At 39.2% G+C, this 18,629-nt stretch overlaps 1 protein-coding gene across 1 annotated transcript in view; it reads right to left on the reverse strand.

Annotated features, from left to right (window-relative positions):
* Positions 1-1,836: 1,836 nt before the first annotated feature.
* Positions 1,837-18,629, reverse strand: part of MYRFL (myelin regulatory factor like) — a 53,354-nt gene continuing 36,561 nt past the window's right edge. Inside the window, exons 14-25 of the mRNA XM_089524130.1 lie at positions 17,195-17,361; positions 16,609-16,672; positions 16,171-16,259; positions 15,241-15,309; positions 13,544-13,590; positions 12,559-12,730; positions 10,584-10,642; positions 5,625-5,712; positions 4,654-4,728; positions 2,731-2,839; positions 2,028-2,102; positions 1,837-1,923 (exon numbers count right to left, since the gene is read on the reverse strand). Coding sequence (XP_089380256.1) covers positions 1,837-1,923; positions 2,028-2,102; positions 2,731-2,839; positions 4,654-4,728; positions 5,625-5,712; positions 10,584-10,642; positions 12,559-12,730; positions 13,544-13,590; positions 15,241-15,309; positions 16,171-16,259; positions 16,609-16,672; positions 17,195-17,361 — 1,101 coding nt within the window. The remainder of the gene's footprint in view (positions 1,924-2,027; positions 2,103-2,730; positions 2,840-4,653; positions 4,729-5,624; positions 5,713-10,583; positions 10,643-12,558; positions 12,731-13,543; positions 13,591-15,240; positions 15,310-16,170; positions 16,260-16,608; positions 16,673-17,194; positions 17,362-18,629) is intronic.

Raw genomic sequence — 18,629 nt, forward strand, 5'->3', positions numbered from 1 at the left:
CCTTTTCTTTGTTCTGTTTGGGGTTACAGTTGCAACATGGTTATGCCGTAATGGTTCCATCCAACCTCTTAGGCTAAAATCTCATACACACTTATATTCAACTAAAAGTATCAAATGTTTGCTCATGCATATATGGAAATCAGCAGGCTCAGCTGGACAGAGATAAGAGGTTGTCCTCCAGATGTTACTGGACTGCAGTTCCCAGCATTCCTCATGACTATGCTTTCAAGGGATACTAGGAGGTGCATTCCAACAATATCCAGGGGTTTGCACAAATCCCATCCTGACATAATCAGTCAACATGCACCTGGTGCATTCTCATAACCTGACAAATTGCCAGCTGACAATGCTTAATGCCACTGCAAAATCATCCTGTCACATTTAAATAGGAGACTTGTCTGATTGCATCAGCTGAGGATTCCCAGCCTAGGTTTTTGGGGGGCAAGCGTATGCGCTCAGTAGACATTTATGGATTAAATCAGTAGACATTGTTTTGCTGCTTAATTGACATGATCTTTTTTGCCCTTCTAGACTGATTTAACATGGGTTTACAAGAGTACAATGTCCTATATGTGGTCCAAATCCCATTAGAAGTCAAATTGTCTCTGTTTAGTTAGAGGACAGTTAAACTTGTTGAGAAACATTTGAAAAATAAGATTGTTTCCATTCAGTTTACTCTGTTCTATACCACCATTAAAACAGATGATTATGGCCCAGTCCACAAACTGGAGCAGACAGATAGTTGGATTTAAGCCAAATGAGTCTTATGGACTGAAATCAACTTATATTGAAGTTGGCTCAAATGTTCTCTTTGTCAACAATCGTTTGGTGTTACTAGCAGTGATTATAAACATTTAAAACAAACCACCAATGGCTTCCATTTTATTTGGTTCCTCTTATTTCCGACATAGAGATATTAAAAATGAAACTCCAGTATGTACTCATCAGGAAAGAAAGAAAAAATAAGATAACAAACACCAGCAGTGGATGGGGTTACTAGGGAAGCGAAGAGATTGCCAGAGGCTGAGCCAGCTACATCTAGTGTGCTACTTCCCTGTAACATCTAAAGGTATCTCGTATTCCTCTGTTGGTTGGGACACTATATAGGTATTAGATGGGCAGATTAGATATAGGCAGATGAATTATAGAGTCCTTTTTAGCATTATGGCCAGCCTTCCAGTGGTATGAAAAGGAATAATTTGTACTAGTGACTTTCATACTTGTTTGTATTTGCTTACCATTTTGAAGCTGGGAGAAGATACGAAGCCTGAAAGCAGACTGGGTAGTGAATTAACCTCTCTTATTAACTTGTTGGCATAATTCTCACAGCTATGGTTGGGGGAAAGAGTTGGTTCACGTTGTGCACTTTGTTTGCTTCTGCACTGTATAATTCTTGGGAATCCATATCTTATCAGCCTCCTCCTGGAAGGGGTACACACCAGAAGTACCAAATAGCCAGTGATGGAGAATTTGATTATTGGCTAGGAATAGTCTGGATAGAATTCACTTCTTAGGGGCCCAGGTCTGCCATTGGCTTTCAGGAGATCCTGTACCCTATCAGTAAAAAGGCTGGACAGTTATTCCACTGTGTACCATTTGCTGCATCATTTAACACTAATAAAACTTATGCTATAGCAGTAGCATGTGTCAGTGTTCAGCACCAAACAAAGTCTTGAAGAGGCCTGGAACTACAACCAGTTCCAGCACAGAAGAGAGGGCAATATGGCATCTGTCCCAACAGAAGGACAAAGCCGTGTTAACAAACAAAAATCTATGCAGTACGAAGAGGTTTTCTCTTCCCTCCCTCCTCTTTCAAAAAGAGTTCAAGCTGTCCTTTCAGAAACAGTTGCGGTAGAAATAGAAGTAATAGTCCGTGAAAAATATCCCAGCATAGTTAGGATCGGTTGAACAGTCAGCAAAGTCCTGTTGGGACAGACAAGCAAAGACGAATTAAGATCAGGCACTGTTATCACTAAATGATTTTTCTTCTCTTTTACTATGAATTCCATTTTGAAACCAAGACTCACAGGAACTGCAACACGAAAATGGTATGCACTCTCATACAAGGAAGCCACAGGAAGAACCCAAAGGTGCTGGAAGCCCTATAACACAAATGAGAGAAAGATAAGACAGCAATATTGACATGGATCTTTATTTTGCTGGGCATACATATGTCTCAAAGCTCCATCCATGAGCATTTTCTAAAACACATGGCTATTGTGGGCAAATGCTTGTGTGGCAAAACATGTTATTAACCTCTAGCCTTACATGGACATTATTCCATTATAGCAAAATGTCACATGGAAGCAGCCCTAGGTCAGCTCCTAAGTATGCATATCTTCACACATAAGGGCTTCATTCACTTTCAACAAGATTCCAGTCATCATTACTTAAACTGAAGACAGTCACATGAAATGTACCCAGCTAATTTTAGAAAATGAAGGTTCAAAATCAGAGCTTGGGACAGGATTCCCAGACACAGTTAGTCCTGAATCCTTAGTCTGAGCATATAAAAAAAAAAACACGTAACTTTTACAAATCTTTGCTAGGTCATTTCAAATATCTGAACTGCTTTAACTTTGAAAAGAGATTACACAGTTGATCTTGTGACTTGTGTCTCCTAACCCAGCTTTATTTAAGATCAAATGTTCTGTGTTTCATTTTAAGCTTTTCTTTACTGACAGATAAAATAAACAAAAGAACAGTACAGAAGTTGACCAAACATAGTACCTGTGTGGTTTCTTGAAAGGATCCACTCTTATGATGGGGTGGTGGATAATATAAGCAAGGTTTTCCAAATGTGATTTTGCATTGAAAGACAATCAATGGTTCTGTTGTACTTCAAGAAAGCAGGATAACATGAAAAGCTGTAAAGCTCCATTCCAGTACTCTGACAAAGGTTAGATTCTAAGAAAGACAACAGTGGAACTAAAATATCCACATGAGTTAAAATAAGCGAAGTGCCCATGACAAATGCTGAAATAATGGGGGAGAAGTCCACTGAAAAGCAGAGTTAATTCTAACCATTAAGGTTGCTCAGAGAGCATCACAGAGATATGGGAAAAGCACAATAGAGATAGGGGGATGTTATTAAAATTAGAATATTGTACAAGCAATAGAAGGACAAGGAAAAAATCCCCATGCAAAATAAACTGCTGTTTCTTTTCTATTAACAGCTCTAGTGATTGAACTACCTGCAAGAGCAATGCAGTACAATATTAAAATAGTAATATCAACATTGGAGTCAACTTCTGTGAGTATCTGAGTTGATGATGGATGGCTCTACTTAAGTGCCTTCCCTATTCATTGCACTGCTGATGCAAACACAGTACGAACAGAATCTAAATATCAGCAGCAAAATGCAACATATGATTCAGCTTTAAAGATTCAGACTAGCGCCATTAGAGTCAAAGAAGGTTATGTTGTTGACTTCAATAGAAAATGGATTGCACAGTAACTAAATAGAAAGAACTCTTTCCTGAATTTTTCTTCTGGACTTCCTCTTAAGATGGTGATGGTGATTATACTAAAGTTAAAATATAATTAACTATCAGCAGAATTAAAAGCAGTTAAAAGAATGCCCAGTAAAAAAAAAGAAAAACAACAAATTTAGACGATACAGCATATTATTAAAGGCCTGATGAAACAAAAACAAAAACAAACAAACCTCTGCCTACAGAAGGACAATAAATAGGGTGCCAGTCTAGCCTCTCTAGGATGGGAGTTCCAAGCCTAGGAGCATCTACCCTAACCCCCTCCTGTATTTCCACCAGATGTATTTCTGAGGCAGATCGGACAGAGAGAACATCATTCCCAGAAGATCTCAAATCAACACCAGGCATCTGGAGGTAGGGTCTATCAGATAAACTGGACCTACGCTGTACAGGACTTCATAGTTCATAACCAGTATTTTGACTTGTGCCTGGAGACTGAGTTCTACCTAATGGAGCTCTTGCAACAAAAGAGTTGTATGATCCTTGTAGCCAGACCCTGCCAACATTCTGGCTGCAACTCTTTGGATCAGCTGAAATTTCTAAACACTCTCCGAAGGCAGTCCCATAATGCTGCCTGAGGTGGGTCAGACAGGGCAAAAGTTGCACTCAGAGACCCCTCCACTGCTCCAGGATCTAGTTCTACATAAGAGATGCACTCCCTCCAGCTGTCATTTGCCATTGTTGGTGACATCAAAAGGAGGGATGGCAGCAGTCCCTCTGCTGGGTTTTCATCTAACGTCTTGACCTGCTGAATTGCTACCTGCTATGCAGACATGATATAATGTAAAAATAGACCATGGTGGCATTTAAGGAACTGTTGGTACTCCAAATGTTTCATGGTCAATGGCAAGGGAATGTGGGACACTTTGTCTAAAGCATCTGGAGGGCTTACAGTTTTTTCTTCCTAGTGTAAAGCCTATCAGAAAGGTAATGCTACTTCATTTTAAATTTGGGTCATTATAAGTGTCTTAGGAAATGATGAAGGAGTGAGAGAGGGCTCTGTACACATCAACTGCTCAAAACTTAGTTTGAAGAAGTAATACTGGGCGGTTTTAATCTGCTTCCACAATTTTTATTACCACCACTACCATCATTTTTATTACCACCACTATCATAATTCTCATTAGTTACTGTCATGTGATTTTTATCTTGTACTTACTTGATTTCCAGTGAGATTTTTACCTTGAGTGGTGTATGTTTGTTAAGGGGAACAATGTAACTATAATTTCCAGACCTAAAATAATAAATAGTGACAATATCTGATACTTGGAAAGTCTAGACAAATAATAATAACAGTGAAAATCTTTATGAAAATGAATGGAACAGAACAATAAACCTGTCAGTTATTTGAATGAGGAAGAGTAATATGAAATAGTTCAGCTATGCACACAATATTGTGAGCCAGAATGGTGTAGTGGTTTGAGTGTTGGACTACAGTTCTGGAGACCAGGGTTCAAATCCCTGCTCAGTTATGGAAAGCTACTAGGTAACTGTGGATAAGTCACATTCTTTCAAGATCAGAGGAAGGCTAAGGCAACCACCTCTGAACAAATTTTTCCAAGAAAACCCCACAATAGGGTCTGTGGGTCAGTCATGACTTCCAGGAACACAACAACAACACAATAGTAAGTTAATGAAGTGTTTGAACAAGATTTGTTGACTAGCACTAACTGAGTAGTGTTGCAATAGAAAACTGAACAGAAATTTGATTCAAAAACACTTGAACAATAGCTTGCAATGAGCAGAAAAGCAAAACGTATCCAAACCTGCCTATTGTGAGTTAGCTGAAATGAAATGTGAAAGATGTGGAAAATCTAGCCTGCCCAAAAAATTGCACATCCACTTGTGCAGATAAGTCTCCAAAGCATGCAGTACAGGTTTTTGGTTAGTTGAAAAAAAATTATAGAAGTAACTAAGCAGAAGAAACTCTTCTGGGTTGGACATGGTTCTTGGATAGCCCTTCTGAATTGTATAATCCTTAGATCTACTGAGTTGGACTTGATGGTCCAGAGGGCACCTTCCAACTTTATGATTATAGATATTGGATTGCTGTAGTAGCCTGTTAGCCCAACTCATTGCTTTGTGCTTCTGCATCAGACACAGGAAACATAAGAAAACCAATTCACTTGCCCACATTGTAAGTTTCTTCTGCAATAGCGATGGTCTATTTTTTGCTGTGTTTCCAAGATCTGTATAGAACTGATTGTTGTATCAGTCCCTAAGAACAAAAAAAAATTGCACATGTACACATAACCCCAAAATTATTTCATAAGCAGAGAAGCTGGGCAAGAAAGACACTTAAGAAATGAAAAAAAGTATAAGACAAAGATTGTACTAATGATATCACATTAGGAGAGCAATAGATTTCCAGGGGAAAATTGTTGTACAGGTTTGGGAAATGCTTTCTGCTTGATCATCTCCCTCCTATACTTAAAAACCACATGTTGCCATCCCTGCAAGAACTACAATAGGAGGTAACAGTGGGAAATTAAATGTGACTACAGTCATCACCATTAACCTGCAAGGTTTTCTCTAATACTATAACTGCTTTTCTTCACATTCCACCCAAGAGATTTCAAATCTGAAACAGTTCAGGTAACACATAACAACACTGCCATTTTAGAAACACATGGTTAAGTTGCCTCATGGCAAAATAAGAAATTACAAAGATTGTCACCAGTGGGAGCTTTTCCTGTTCTTTGAATTAGGGAGAAGTGAATTTAGGAAAACAGCTGTTGGTGGGAGGTTTGAAGATCACACATTGCTGTGAGGACATTGATAAACACAGAACATGCGAGTTGAGATTTCCTGTCTACAAATTCCATTCAAATCATTGTGAGGAAAGAGCAGGGAACAGGAAAAAGAAGAAAGGGAGGTTTAAATCTCATCCACCCATATGTGTTGGTCCCAATATGGATTTGAGCGATACAAACTCTTTGTAGGATTTTAAAAAGTTATCAGCAGCTGCTCACCTTGTGCTTAATATATCAGTTACTTTTACCCTGAACCTAGGTACAATATCATGTGTCTCTGTGTGTGGATGGGTGGGTGCACATGCACACACCTTCAAGTTACCTGCTGACTTATGGTGGCCCCAGGAATTTCATAGAGTTTTCTTATGCAAGGAAAGTAGCTACCACCAGACTTTAGAATTGTTACCTCAAGCATTTAGGATAAGGGAAATTCAACCTGTAATATATTATGTCAGGAAGGGAGGGACTATTTTGTCAGGAAGGCACTCAAATCTAAACATAAAATTCATTTTATGGTTTACATATACCTTATACACATAGTATGAAGGTAGCCAGGTAATTGGGTAATGGAAAAACAACAGCCAATGCTCAGACTTTGGTGGGAAGGGGGAAAAGGGATTAATACAGCAAACACAGGCCCGCAACAAAAACAGCAACATTGGTGGATAGGACTGTCATAGAATCACAGAGTTGGAAGAGGCCACAAGAGCCATCCAGTCTAACCCCCTGGCATGCAGGAACTTTCAGTCAAAGCATACTCGACAGTGGCCATCCAGCCTCTGTTTAAAGACCTCCAAAGAAGGAGACTCCACTAGACTCTGAGGGAGTTTGTTCCACCGTCGAACAGCCCTTACTGTCAGGATGTTCCTCCTAAAGTTTAGGTGGAACATTTTCCTGTAGCTTGAATCCATTGTTCCAGGTCCTATTCTCTGGAGCTGCAGAAAACAAGCTTGCTTCATCCTCAATATTACATCCCTTCAAATATTGAAACAGGACTATCCTATCTCTTAACCTTAGCTTTTCCAGGCTAAACATACCCAGCTCCCTAAGCCTCTCTTCATAGGGCATGGTTTCCAGACCCTTCACCATTTTGGTTGCCATCCACTACACCCACTCCAGCTTCGCAATTTTTTATTTTGAATTGTGGGGCCCAGAACTGGACACAGTATTCCAGGTAAGGCCTGACCAAAGCAGAAGAGAGTGACTCTATTACTTCCCTCAATCTAGACACTATACTTCTATTGATGCAGCCTAGAATCTCATTGGCCTTTTTAGATGCTGCATCACACTCTAATCTGGCCCTGAGTCTTCCATTTGCACTCATCATCTTCAGGTGGTAAACAAGAGTGCAAATTCTCTAGTTTTGGCAGGGTAAGCTCCGGACAAGAGGAAAAGGTTGTGTGCAAATCTCAAGCACAGCTAGAAAAGCATCATCTTGCTACAATTCACAAGGCTTATTTGCTTTGTTGCTACAACAAATGCCTATGAATTTACTTGAGTTAGCTTCCTCCTTCCCTCCCAGTTGTGGTGGCAGGGCTCACTTTCCATTCTGCTCTGCACTTACCTTCTGGCTAGAAATAAGTAGGGTAGATTTAATGTTCCTTATCTCCACTTGCCTAAGTAACTGAGAAATCATATTCTGCTCGTTAGCCATTTATTAGCCACTTTGGCCAAGATTTTGATCTTAATTTTTGATCAGGAAAGCATGTTTAATCTCTCCCTCCTCCCCCCCCCCCCCCAATAATTTGTGCATGTGTTTAAATGACAAGCAGTGAGCAACTGTGGTTGGTACTTAATGCAAAATGCTTAATGATCTCACCAGAGCCATCCCTAGGACTCAGGTTTTGGGCTGGTCCAGAAACCTCAGGGCCTGGGACAATTCTAAATTCATGGGGCTACTATAAGTTGGCAGGCAACTTGAAGGTGTCTGCCTGCATGCACACACACACGATATTGTGCCCTGGTTTAGAGTAAAATTAACTAATAGTGAGCAGCTGCTGGTGAGTTTTTAAAAGCAAGGACAAAAGATGACTAGTTGTAGGGGTTTTAAAACACAACCATGTATAAATCATGGGGCAGAACTGTTCTCAGCACTTTTGTGACTTTTCATAATGTTTTACACAGAAACATTTTCATGGTATTCTTCAAACAGGATGGCATGTGGCTTGTGAAAAGTATGGTGCTAGTGTTAGCCCTTGTTTAATTCAATGTTCAGTTAGGCATAGTTTGGAATTTGAACTGCAGCTCCCAGGATCCCACAGAGGAGAACTGGAAACTGTTTCATACCATTCAAAATTTAACAGATGAAAACTGGGAACATGTGTGGTCATGCAACCTCAGAATATATCCAAGATGGGGAAATTATTAAGAAGAAGGAGACATAAGTTTGGAAAGGATACATCAGTTTGCTTTTGCCTGAATCTACTGGGAAGGGGGGGTTCCATTGCTTTGTTTCTACTGAGTCAATTGAGTGCAAACTACGTTTACACTTTAAACTCAGTTTATTGCAATTGGAGCTGAAGACAAAGAGGAAGGGAAGGAGGGGAGAGAGAAATTTTAGAACTGGGACATTTTAAAAGTAGGTGAAAAAGTGGAATAACAAAAGATTGTTTGTTTGTTTGTTTTAGTGTATTTATACCCTGCTCTTCAGCCATAAAGCTGAAGTTGTTTACAGACTGTTAGTTTGGCAGTTCCCTGCCCTCAGGCTTAGAATTTTAAAAAGTTTAGTCAGGACTGTCCTTGCCAAATCAGAACAATTGGAAGCTATGATACACTTTAACATCAAAAACTACTTGCTTTTGAAGATATGATACAGTTTAACATCAAAAACTACAGATATGGAGGCAGCTGCAAGGAATCCTTAGAACTAAGTTACCAATGAACATATCAGAGGAAGATACTAAGACTGTAAATTACAGAATACTCCATGCTATTTTGGTGGCTAGAATACTGTATGCACAGATTTGGAAAAAGATGGAAATACCCCCAATAGAAGATTGGATAATTAAAATATTTAAATTGGCTGAAATGGACAAACTGACCACAATGGTTAAAGAGAAGTTGTAGAAAAACATTAAAAGACTGGGAACTATTTTTACATCATATTTGTGAGAAAAAAGGATTGATAATTCTCCTAGGCTTGGGGTATTGAAGACTATGAGAAAAGGCAAGATAACTAGAACATTAACATAATCAGTATTAACTGATACTATGTATAGATTGGGAAGAAAAGATTAATATATTTATATTTATGTCTCAGTTTAACAACTGAGAAAAAGTATTTCATGTTTAGGGTTATCTGTCTAGCTGGTACGGATGTATAGTGTGTATTGGTTTTTGTACTGTGTATTGTGCACTTTTAATGTGTACAGCTGGTGTATACTAATGGAAAACCTAATGAAAATGTATTTAAAATCTACCTACTTTTTGTTTTGTTCCTGGATTTTTGACAATCCCTGCAGCCCCTACAGGCTCCTAAATAAAGAAAATTGGCCCTTGAACCCACTAACATTGTTTCTATGCTTTCTTGACTTTACAGCCAGGATATGCACCTAAAATAGTGCATTGCATTGCATTGCAGTTAAAAAAAATGTTCATGTAACATGAATGCATAATGAGCCTACATAGGAAGGAGAGCTGAAGAAATATGCAAGAACCCAACTGGGCTTCCTTCCTTCAACAAAAGCCTCACCTGCTCTCTTTAGTAACATGAAGTAGAGGAAAAGGCACAGCAAACCAGGTCAAATACATTTCTTCAAAACAAGAAAATTATGATATCACCTACAGATACTTGATAGATACAGAAGCTGTTCCTAGCAAAAAACTATATACGCACCCACCCTAACCCAGATAGCTGACATTTCAAAGCAGGGTTGGGCAACCTCTGGTGCCTGACCTAATTCAGTGTCATTCACAGCCCAATTTCACAAATATTCTGCAAACTATCTGTTCAGATATCTGGCTCAAGCAATCTGTTCCTCCCCAGGGTGCATGAAGAAGCAAGAAAAAAGGGGTGCTAGGAAAAAAAACGATTGCAAAGAGATGGAGAGGTCCCACTATTCTTACAGTAGTTCTGGTTTCACCAGTATATATCTTCCTTCTACTGCCATGAAGATAGCATAGAAAAGTAAAATTTTTGACTATAGCTCCCAGAATCCCCTAATTAGCACCATGCTGGCAGGAGGATTCTGACAGCTATAGTCAAAAAGAGTAACTTTCCAAGCTCTGCCCCTAAGAGAAGGCAGCCCTTTGAGAGGGGCACAAAACATTTCCCCAACCTTGAATTAATAAAGTAATAAAAGTGCTTTGGAAGGATTTTTAATGAAGTGGCACTCACAGTCATTTCCATGGTCAGGCTTTTCAATCCAGTTTTGTACTGACAGTTCTTTTCCTTTGAGGGGAAAATAAGGTTTCATCACCTTAAGTGTCTTCACAGTTTGAAACACTTATATGATTAAATCACCCACAAATCAACAGACAGAAAAATGAGCTTCCATGTGACTTTTCCTAGAATGCCAACAAAGGACAGATTTGAAAGATGTCTGCCGATCAATACAGCTTGTGAGAAACTCTTGGCCCAAATTGTACAGTCCATTTCCTCTGGAGCAGATTCCCCAGCAAGGGAAACAGAATCTGAGCTTGGCAGGGTGATACTGGCTAACTGATCTCACCCTGTGCTCAATCTAGAAAGATCTATCAGGAAAATTTTAAAACTAGAAAGAGGGCTGTGTTGAGCTTCTGCTTGAAGAACTCCAATAGCAATAGCAGCTGCATTTATATACTGCTTCATATCACATTAAGTGGTTTGCGGTAAGCCAATTGCTTCCAACAAGCTGGGTATTCATTTTAGCGACCTCAGAAGGATGCAAGGCTCAATCAACCTTGAGCCCCTGGCTGGGATTGAACTCACAAACTTGTGGTTTGTGAGTGAGTGGCTGCAGTACAGGCATTTAACCACTGCACCAGGGCTCCTATTTAGACATTGTGCTATTCAATTAAAATCAATATATTAGGTAGAGATTATGCCAGTCCTCCTCCCCGCTGCAATTGTTGTTCCCCTCAATGGGAAATGACAGCAGAAAGGGAGAACCTGTATTACATGTGGAGGCTTTCCATGTGATGGAGAAAAGTGATTCCTCCCCCCTCCATTATTCTTATAGTGTGGAAAGCCTTTGTTCACAGAAAAACTTTTCCTCTTTAGGCAACTGTTTTCCACATGTGGACATCAATGACTGAACGGGCACTATTAGCTTGCTCCCTCCTTCATGCATTGATTTAAACCAATTGATTTAAACCTAACAGGGCTATAGAAATTTGTACTTGACATACTTCTTACTGCCATTTTTGAAGTTAACTTCTGGAGAATCTTGGAATTTCTTGATGGCATAGGAAGAAGCAGAAGCCTCACTCAAAATGAACTTGCTTACATTTTTGAAAAAGTGTTATCCTAAGGACAAGATGTCTGCCCAATCCATGTGCAAAAGCTGACTGAACAGCAGCAAATAGTATGCATAAACAGCCCAGGACAGTTGTGCTGATTACACAGCACTATCCTTCAACAGAGGAAAACAGCTGGAGAGTTTACTAAGAATAGCAGAGAGGCTACAAGTATTATCCCTAGCATCTGCTGCCTGTGGCACTTGCTTCATTTTGCTTTATGGTAGGGCCAACCCAAATCTAAACCTCCAGGGTACAACCACAGGGGAAAAGATCTTCAGTATTACCTTAATAAGTTTTCCTACCAAGTGGTTGCCATAAGAAAGAGAATGGCTCCCTTTAAAATGTCATAAAATTTGGCAAACCATGAGATGCTTTTTGAAATTCTTTACCTAGGTGTCTAGGTAAAGCAAGAAAGAAGTACCTGTACTTGCAGTTGTTGAGGCTGTCTTCTCTTCAAATAACAAAGAGTCATATGCCCCCTTAAAGACTAACAAAGTTTATGTATTGCATTTACTCTCATAGAATATAGCCCACTTCATCAACTGCAGTGGACTGTAGTCCATGAGAGATTAGGCCATAAAAATGTTAGCTTTTAAGATGATGCTTTTCCTGTTACAACCTTAATATGTTTAACCCCCTGAAAATTATCTTAGAGCTGATTGATTGTTCAGCACCTTGCAATTCTGAGCCAGTTCATGCTCTCTTTTTCGTTGCTATGTTTCTCTCCACAGTCACATGGAAAAATCTCTCTTGAGCAACAATTATGATTGTCATAGTCACTCTGAAAAAAATGTTACCATGATTGCAAAAACATTAAGTATATTCATCTGTCTCTTGAACAGTAGCAATACAACAACCATTCCTGATTTTACTTACTTTCTTCCTTTGCATTCATCTTCAAGTAACTCAGCTCATTTCTTTCTGCCTGGTGTTTTGGACAGCAGTGTGTTCTGTGGCAAGGTAAAATGTCACAGAAATTCACTTCAGGGATGATGTTGGTTGGTCTTGGACTTGAAGGCACTGTATTGTATCTGGTGATGGTCACTATGACAGGAGAAATCCAACAGTAACGCCTGTAATTATCCATATTTAATAAACCTGAACTTTATGTCAAAATATTCTAATTCTAAAACTTGAATATATTATATAAATTACTCATATTTACAAGATTTTTTGAAATAGTTAAATTATTCCATCTCTTTGTTTATGCTCCTGTTCTACAGAAGGAGCAGCATACATCCTGGCAAGGAGAAATTTATTTTTAAGCTCCAGGTTGATTTTTCTGTAATGTAACATTGGCAATGATGATTTTAACTGTGTGTCTTCTGTCATAAGGACTAGTTCCCTCTAAACCCCCAAATCAAGTTAAAATTCCAATGATGTAAAATTCTTTGCTAGACATGCAGGGGATAGCTATCGGGAGGGGCCAATTAGGGCACTGCCCTCCAATAATAACACTAAATCTCCCCCCCCCCATGAAATGTTCCTCCAGACCCCAAATTCCTAGCACTGCAATAACTTCACGCTGCTGCTGAGAAAACCATTTAGACATCTAAAGAAAAGGGGCAGGCAAAAGTACCAACTGAATAAAAACCCAGCAGGTCCAAGAGTTCTGGGTATGAATGATTTTCACTGTCTCATTCTCTACAATGCTAGAAATTTTGAAAATTTTAATTTTGGAAGGCAGAAATCTTATTTGAAGGACAAAGCCCTCATTCCTCCTCCCCCCCCCCCAAAAAAATAGCTACACTCCTGCAGCTACCCATTTTAGATTCACATGGGACAATTTCAAATATACCAATAATGCTTTTAATCACTATTGACATTTTTCAGACATGAGAGCTGATATCATGGTACCTGGCAGAGTGGTGGATGGAGAGATTGTTGTCCGACTTGTTGAAATGCTTAGAAAGAGTGATAAAACAATATTAGAGAGGAATACTCCAATGCAAAGCAGCATAGATATATAAACATATTTGACAGTCTTTTTTCAAATCTGTTAGACAAGAATATTTTCCACACTAGTGCAAAGAAGAAAGTGCTCTCCCAGAAAATATTGACAGTTGGAGCCTCTTGGTGCCCCCTGAACATTCACACACATAGTCTGTAAAAGAATAGCAAGGGAGAGAGGAGGAGGAGGAGGAGGAATATATTTGGTGTGGTAGTCAACTGGCTAATTATCATTCAAACCTCATTACCCTGTAACTAACTGACCAATCATCAGATCTCTGCAGCTCACCATTGATTCTGGAGACCTGGATGTGTATTTTTTTTAATGGTGTTCCTATGCCTCAAAGAACCAACCTTCTGGAGAAGAATCCTAATTATCCAATGTCAAGGCACATCATTCTTTACATACAAAGGTGTGCATAAATTCCACTTACAATATAAAGACCCAATTTCACCTATATTAATTGGAGCAAAGCTTTAAATAGAGGACAGGGGGAATTTAGATGGACTGTCTTTCTCAGGATGGATTGAAAGAAGATGGACAATGGCATTCATGGAACAACCTTCTTACCAGCTCCAAGCTTCAAAAAGACCTATCTGAGTATACAAAGGTGTGCATAAATGGCATGCTCTTGTTATGTTTATGTACATAGAGTTGTCCCCATAAAGCCCCCTGTTCTTCATATAAAGTATTGGAAGAATCCTATCTAGTCAATATAAAATAGCTATGTTTGCATGTACTCAGACCTGACTTCCTTGCATTTTGAACCTCAGAAATATCTCATGCTTTGTTCCTCCTGCTTCACTTTGCCCTCTGTTAATTCAATAAAATGTTGTTGGGGAGAACCATACACCACAAAACTTACTGTACACGTTTATATTGTTGGTGGTCCCACTCCCATACAGACTGATCCATATCAGTCCTTTGGGGATATTTTGCTGCAACATATCCTGGAATGTTTTAAAAGCCCACCCTCTGGATGGAAATAAAATGTTACTGGTACTGAGAATTGCCACTGAATTCTCTGAGATAACAGAAATGTCATCTGGTTTTTTCTTTAAAGAGAGAGCGAGAGAGAGAGAGCTACAATAACAAATACAGCAGCTAACAGCAACAATTATTGCTATTGTGTGTTTGCGCTCTCTCTCTCTCACACACACACACACACACACACACACACGGATATAAGAATGAATAATTTCAATAGTTTTCTTCCCATAGTGCAAGATTACAAGAAATTCTTTAAAAAAATTAACATGCTTTGAACTTCAGGGCTTGTGATGAAAAAAATATTTAACAACCCCCCCCCCCCCCCCCAAAAAAATTGACTTTAAAAAAACCAGCCCCAAATAGTAAAGAAACTCAAAGCCCTTCGGCAATTTCTTTTTCGTTAAGGATGAGAAACCTTGCAAGTGTTCTTTATACCCTTATTTCACACAAGAGCAGAATTCTATCCCTTTGGAGGCTTGCCAGTCCTTTTAATATGCAGTCTGCCACCACTTTTGAGTAAATCTGTATATGCTGTAAATGTGTGGCTATCTATCCAGAGCATTACACAAAGGAAGGAATTAAAACCCACACGAGCAATAGATCAGTCACTTGCCTGGGTCCAGAATGGACAATGTCTTGTTCCGGTATGCTCAGTACATAAAGGGTGCATATAGTCATAACGCTGCAATGAGATGTTAATTTCACAAACTGAGATTTCTGCTCATATACAAGAGGAACGGGGGGGGGGGTGGTGGGGAGGATTTGGAAAGGGTCCCATTATTGTTTCCCTGAAAAGAAGCCCAATTGATAGCTTCATGTTCTAAAGGCCAGCACTACCATTAGATAAAATAAGATGGTTGGCTCAGGCAGCAGATTTTGAGAGTCTTGAAAGGGCTTCAGATTATTATTTAATTTGTTATTTGGTTGGCAGGGATGAGGAAGAGATGCTTGTGTGATTTCTTTGCCTTGTGTGTCAAAATAACTAAATCAGTATTCATGATTAGAGTGAAAGAAAATACTTTGATTTTAAAAAAAAGAATATTTACAACATGTGTGTATAAGGGGCTAAACAGACCACCCCTTTGGAGCTGCCTGCTGCCACCCTTTCAGCACCAGATCAGAGCCACTGCAACTACATGCCACGGCCCCAATCTGGCATTTCCACAGCACAAAAAGGAGCCGCAAAAAGCAGTTCCTTTTTGTGCCACGGAAAGGGTGCCTTGCCACTGTGGTGGCACCTTCTGGAGCTTCTTTTGGCACTGTGTCAGCTGGACACAGCGCCAAAGGAGCACCATGACATCACACGCCATGCAGTCGGGCACATGGCATGACACCGGTGTCAGGGCAGTGTCAGGACATGCATCATGTGGATGCCACACCCCCACTCTGCCCTGAGGCTGGCATATAACACGGTCTGTACAGCCTCTTAGTAAATTTTAATAAATTGCACCCAACACCAATACAAGTGATAACTATGTTTGGTTTATATCAAAGGGCTGGTTAAAACAACAAACATTACATCTAGTTAGTATGTTTTTCTTACCAAAGGGCCATCACAGCAACCAACGCAATAACAGTTATCTGGAATATCCTATAGCTGGACCATGACCTTTTTTTTGCTGGAAAACACACCTAAAGGAGAGGGAAGGGAGGCCATGAAGATGCCATCCACAGATGCTGGAGAAACGTCAGGAATAAACTCTTATAGAACATGGCCACATAGCCTGAAAACCCCACAAAAAACTACGGATGCCAGCCATGATAGCCTTCGACTTCAACATTAGAATTCTTGTAAAAATAATTAAAATAATACAAAACAGTTAGAAAAAATAATAAAATTAAAAACACAACAATTAAAAAGGGTGTATAACTCTTTTAATGTCCTTTCTTTAAAAACTGTCAGTTTTCAAAAGCCTCACACGACAAAAAGAAAAGAAAAAGAGTGAGTCACTTCACAATCTGCGTTCTAAATTTTTCTCACCTTGCTAGGTTTTGTAGGGATTGATTTTCTTGATGGTAAACAAGAACCAGCTTCGCTAAATTTCCTGGAATAGAGTGGGAGAGAAGTATGTTATTTTTCTAGCTCATTGTAAATTGAGAAATAAAAAAAGCAGAGTGTTAGAATGGAAAACTAGCAAAGGTGAATGTTCACAGCAGGGGAAGTGTATCCTTAGTGTGACCAGATGAATATTATTAAAAATTGCTTAGAAATATAAATTCATATTTAGTCCATAGAAGCTGCAAGAGAAGGCTGGAGCACATTTCATTTACTTGAAAATGGGATGTGATTCAAAATAAATTTTTCAGAACATGCAATCCCAAGAAATTATTAGTACTGGGTTTTCCATTTTGAACATCGAAATGCTTAATTAAAGTTGTCGTAATGCAATCTGCAATGTGACACAACAGAACAGTAATGCTATCACAACATTTAAAAAAAAAGGAAAATATTCCTGTTACAAGGTTTTGTTGTCAGAGTGATTCTGCTCAATCTTCAGGCATTTAATTGTTCAGAAATAGTGTTTGTCAAGATATATAATGTACCCCACACTGAAAAATCTAGATACCTCATTGGGTTCTTTTCAGCAGTTGTTGAAGACTTAAAGCTATTTGTCTGTTTCAACCTGGCCAGTGTTTTATTCCACCTTTCCAACTCTTCTATCCTCACTTCGAGATTGTTTGTTAATTTGCAGAGCTGCTTCACAGCACCCACATTCTCCATAAAAATTTGGTCCTAGAAAATAGTACAAAGATGGGAGAATTCTGCTGATCAACAAGAAGTGAAAAACAATCAGGATCCAAACAGTTACTTGAAGCTAACACAAGGATTTATGCAAAGTTTGGAAACAGTTTGGACTATAGCTCCAAGAATCCCCCAGCCACCATGGCCACTGGCTGCACGATTCTGGGGGGGTAGAGCCCAAAAAGTAATATTTGTGAGTTCTGGTTTTGTGAGTATCCTTGAGTGAGTGCTAATGTTTTTTATTCTGGTTTGTTTAAAATGTAAATCTACCTCCCCTCCCGCAATGCTGTAGCACAAGCTGCTTTTGAGACTCTTCACAGTTTCAAAAGTGATTTGCCAGGCAGCAGAGGGAACAGATCCACTTGTTGTTCAGATGTTTGCATACAGATCTTCATGTCTCATTATTCAATTCCACCCTGAAGCGTGCTCAAATACATGAAATACTAACACAAGTTAATTCAAAACAGAAGATCATTCTGCTGGATCAGTAAATATTTCTACAAGTATACGTACAGATATAAAATACATAAATTATGTGCCGTCTACAATAAATTGCTAGTGAGCCCACATGCAAGAAAACAGCAACTAATGAGAGGACACTGTGCACCACCATACTAAAACATTTGTTTTGAATTAAAGCTGTGCCCAAATACTAAATATATCATGGCAGGCATCTGAGGTTTTTAAATGTTTTCCTCTACAAACTGTTTCCCCATCAACAGATCCAGAATTCCCTGTTATACTGTACGTTCTGTGCGTATCAGATGGTGCAAAGAAGCTCAGCTGAACCATTTATCTTGCAAGTCCAGCACAACTACCCAAGGGAGAAAAAGACAGATGGAAGAAGAGAATCCCTTATGCTATTTCAGAAATGTTAATTTCATTTATTTTTAATTTTTGCTAAGAAGAGCAATTTTAAAAGGCACTGAAGGGATATGGAGTAGGCAAAAGACAGGTCAGGATCTACTGGAACATCTCTAGGAAATTTCTAGTTAGACTCCCAATTGTCTTTAGAGACTGCCCTCATATATTAAATTAGAGTGCTGAGCAGAGCTTGGAAAAGTTGCTTTTTTGGAATGCAACTCCCAGAATTCCTGCAGGGAGTTGTAGTCCAAAAGGTAACTCTGCTCCTGAGATATAAGGAAGCATGTGGAGAGAGAGCCAAGAATGGATTGTTGTGTGACAGGATTGTGAGCTCAGTTGTTGACAATGAAAACAGATTACTCTAGTGCCCCAGTTCTAAGTATACATTGCATCCC

The sequence above is a fragment of the Sceloporus occidentalis genome, unplaced genomic scaffold (genome assembly GCF_023333645.1).
Source record: "Sceloporus occidentalis isolate IW3139 unplaced genomic scaffold, rSceOcc1.0.p SCAF_5, whole genome shotgun sequence".
Taxonomy (NCBI): Eukaryota; Metazoa; Chordata; class Lepidosauria; order Squamata; family Phrynosomatidae; genus Sceloporus; species Sceloporus occidentalis.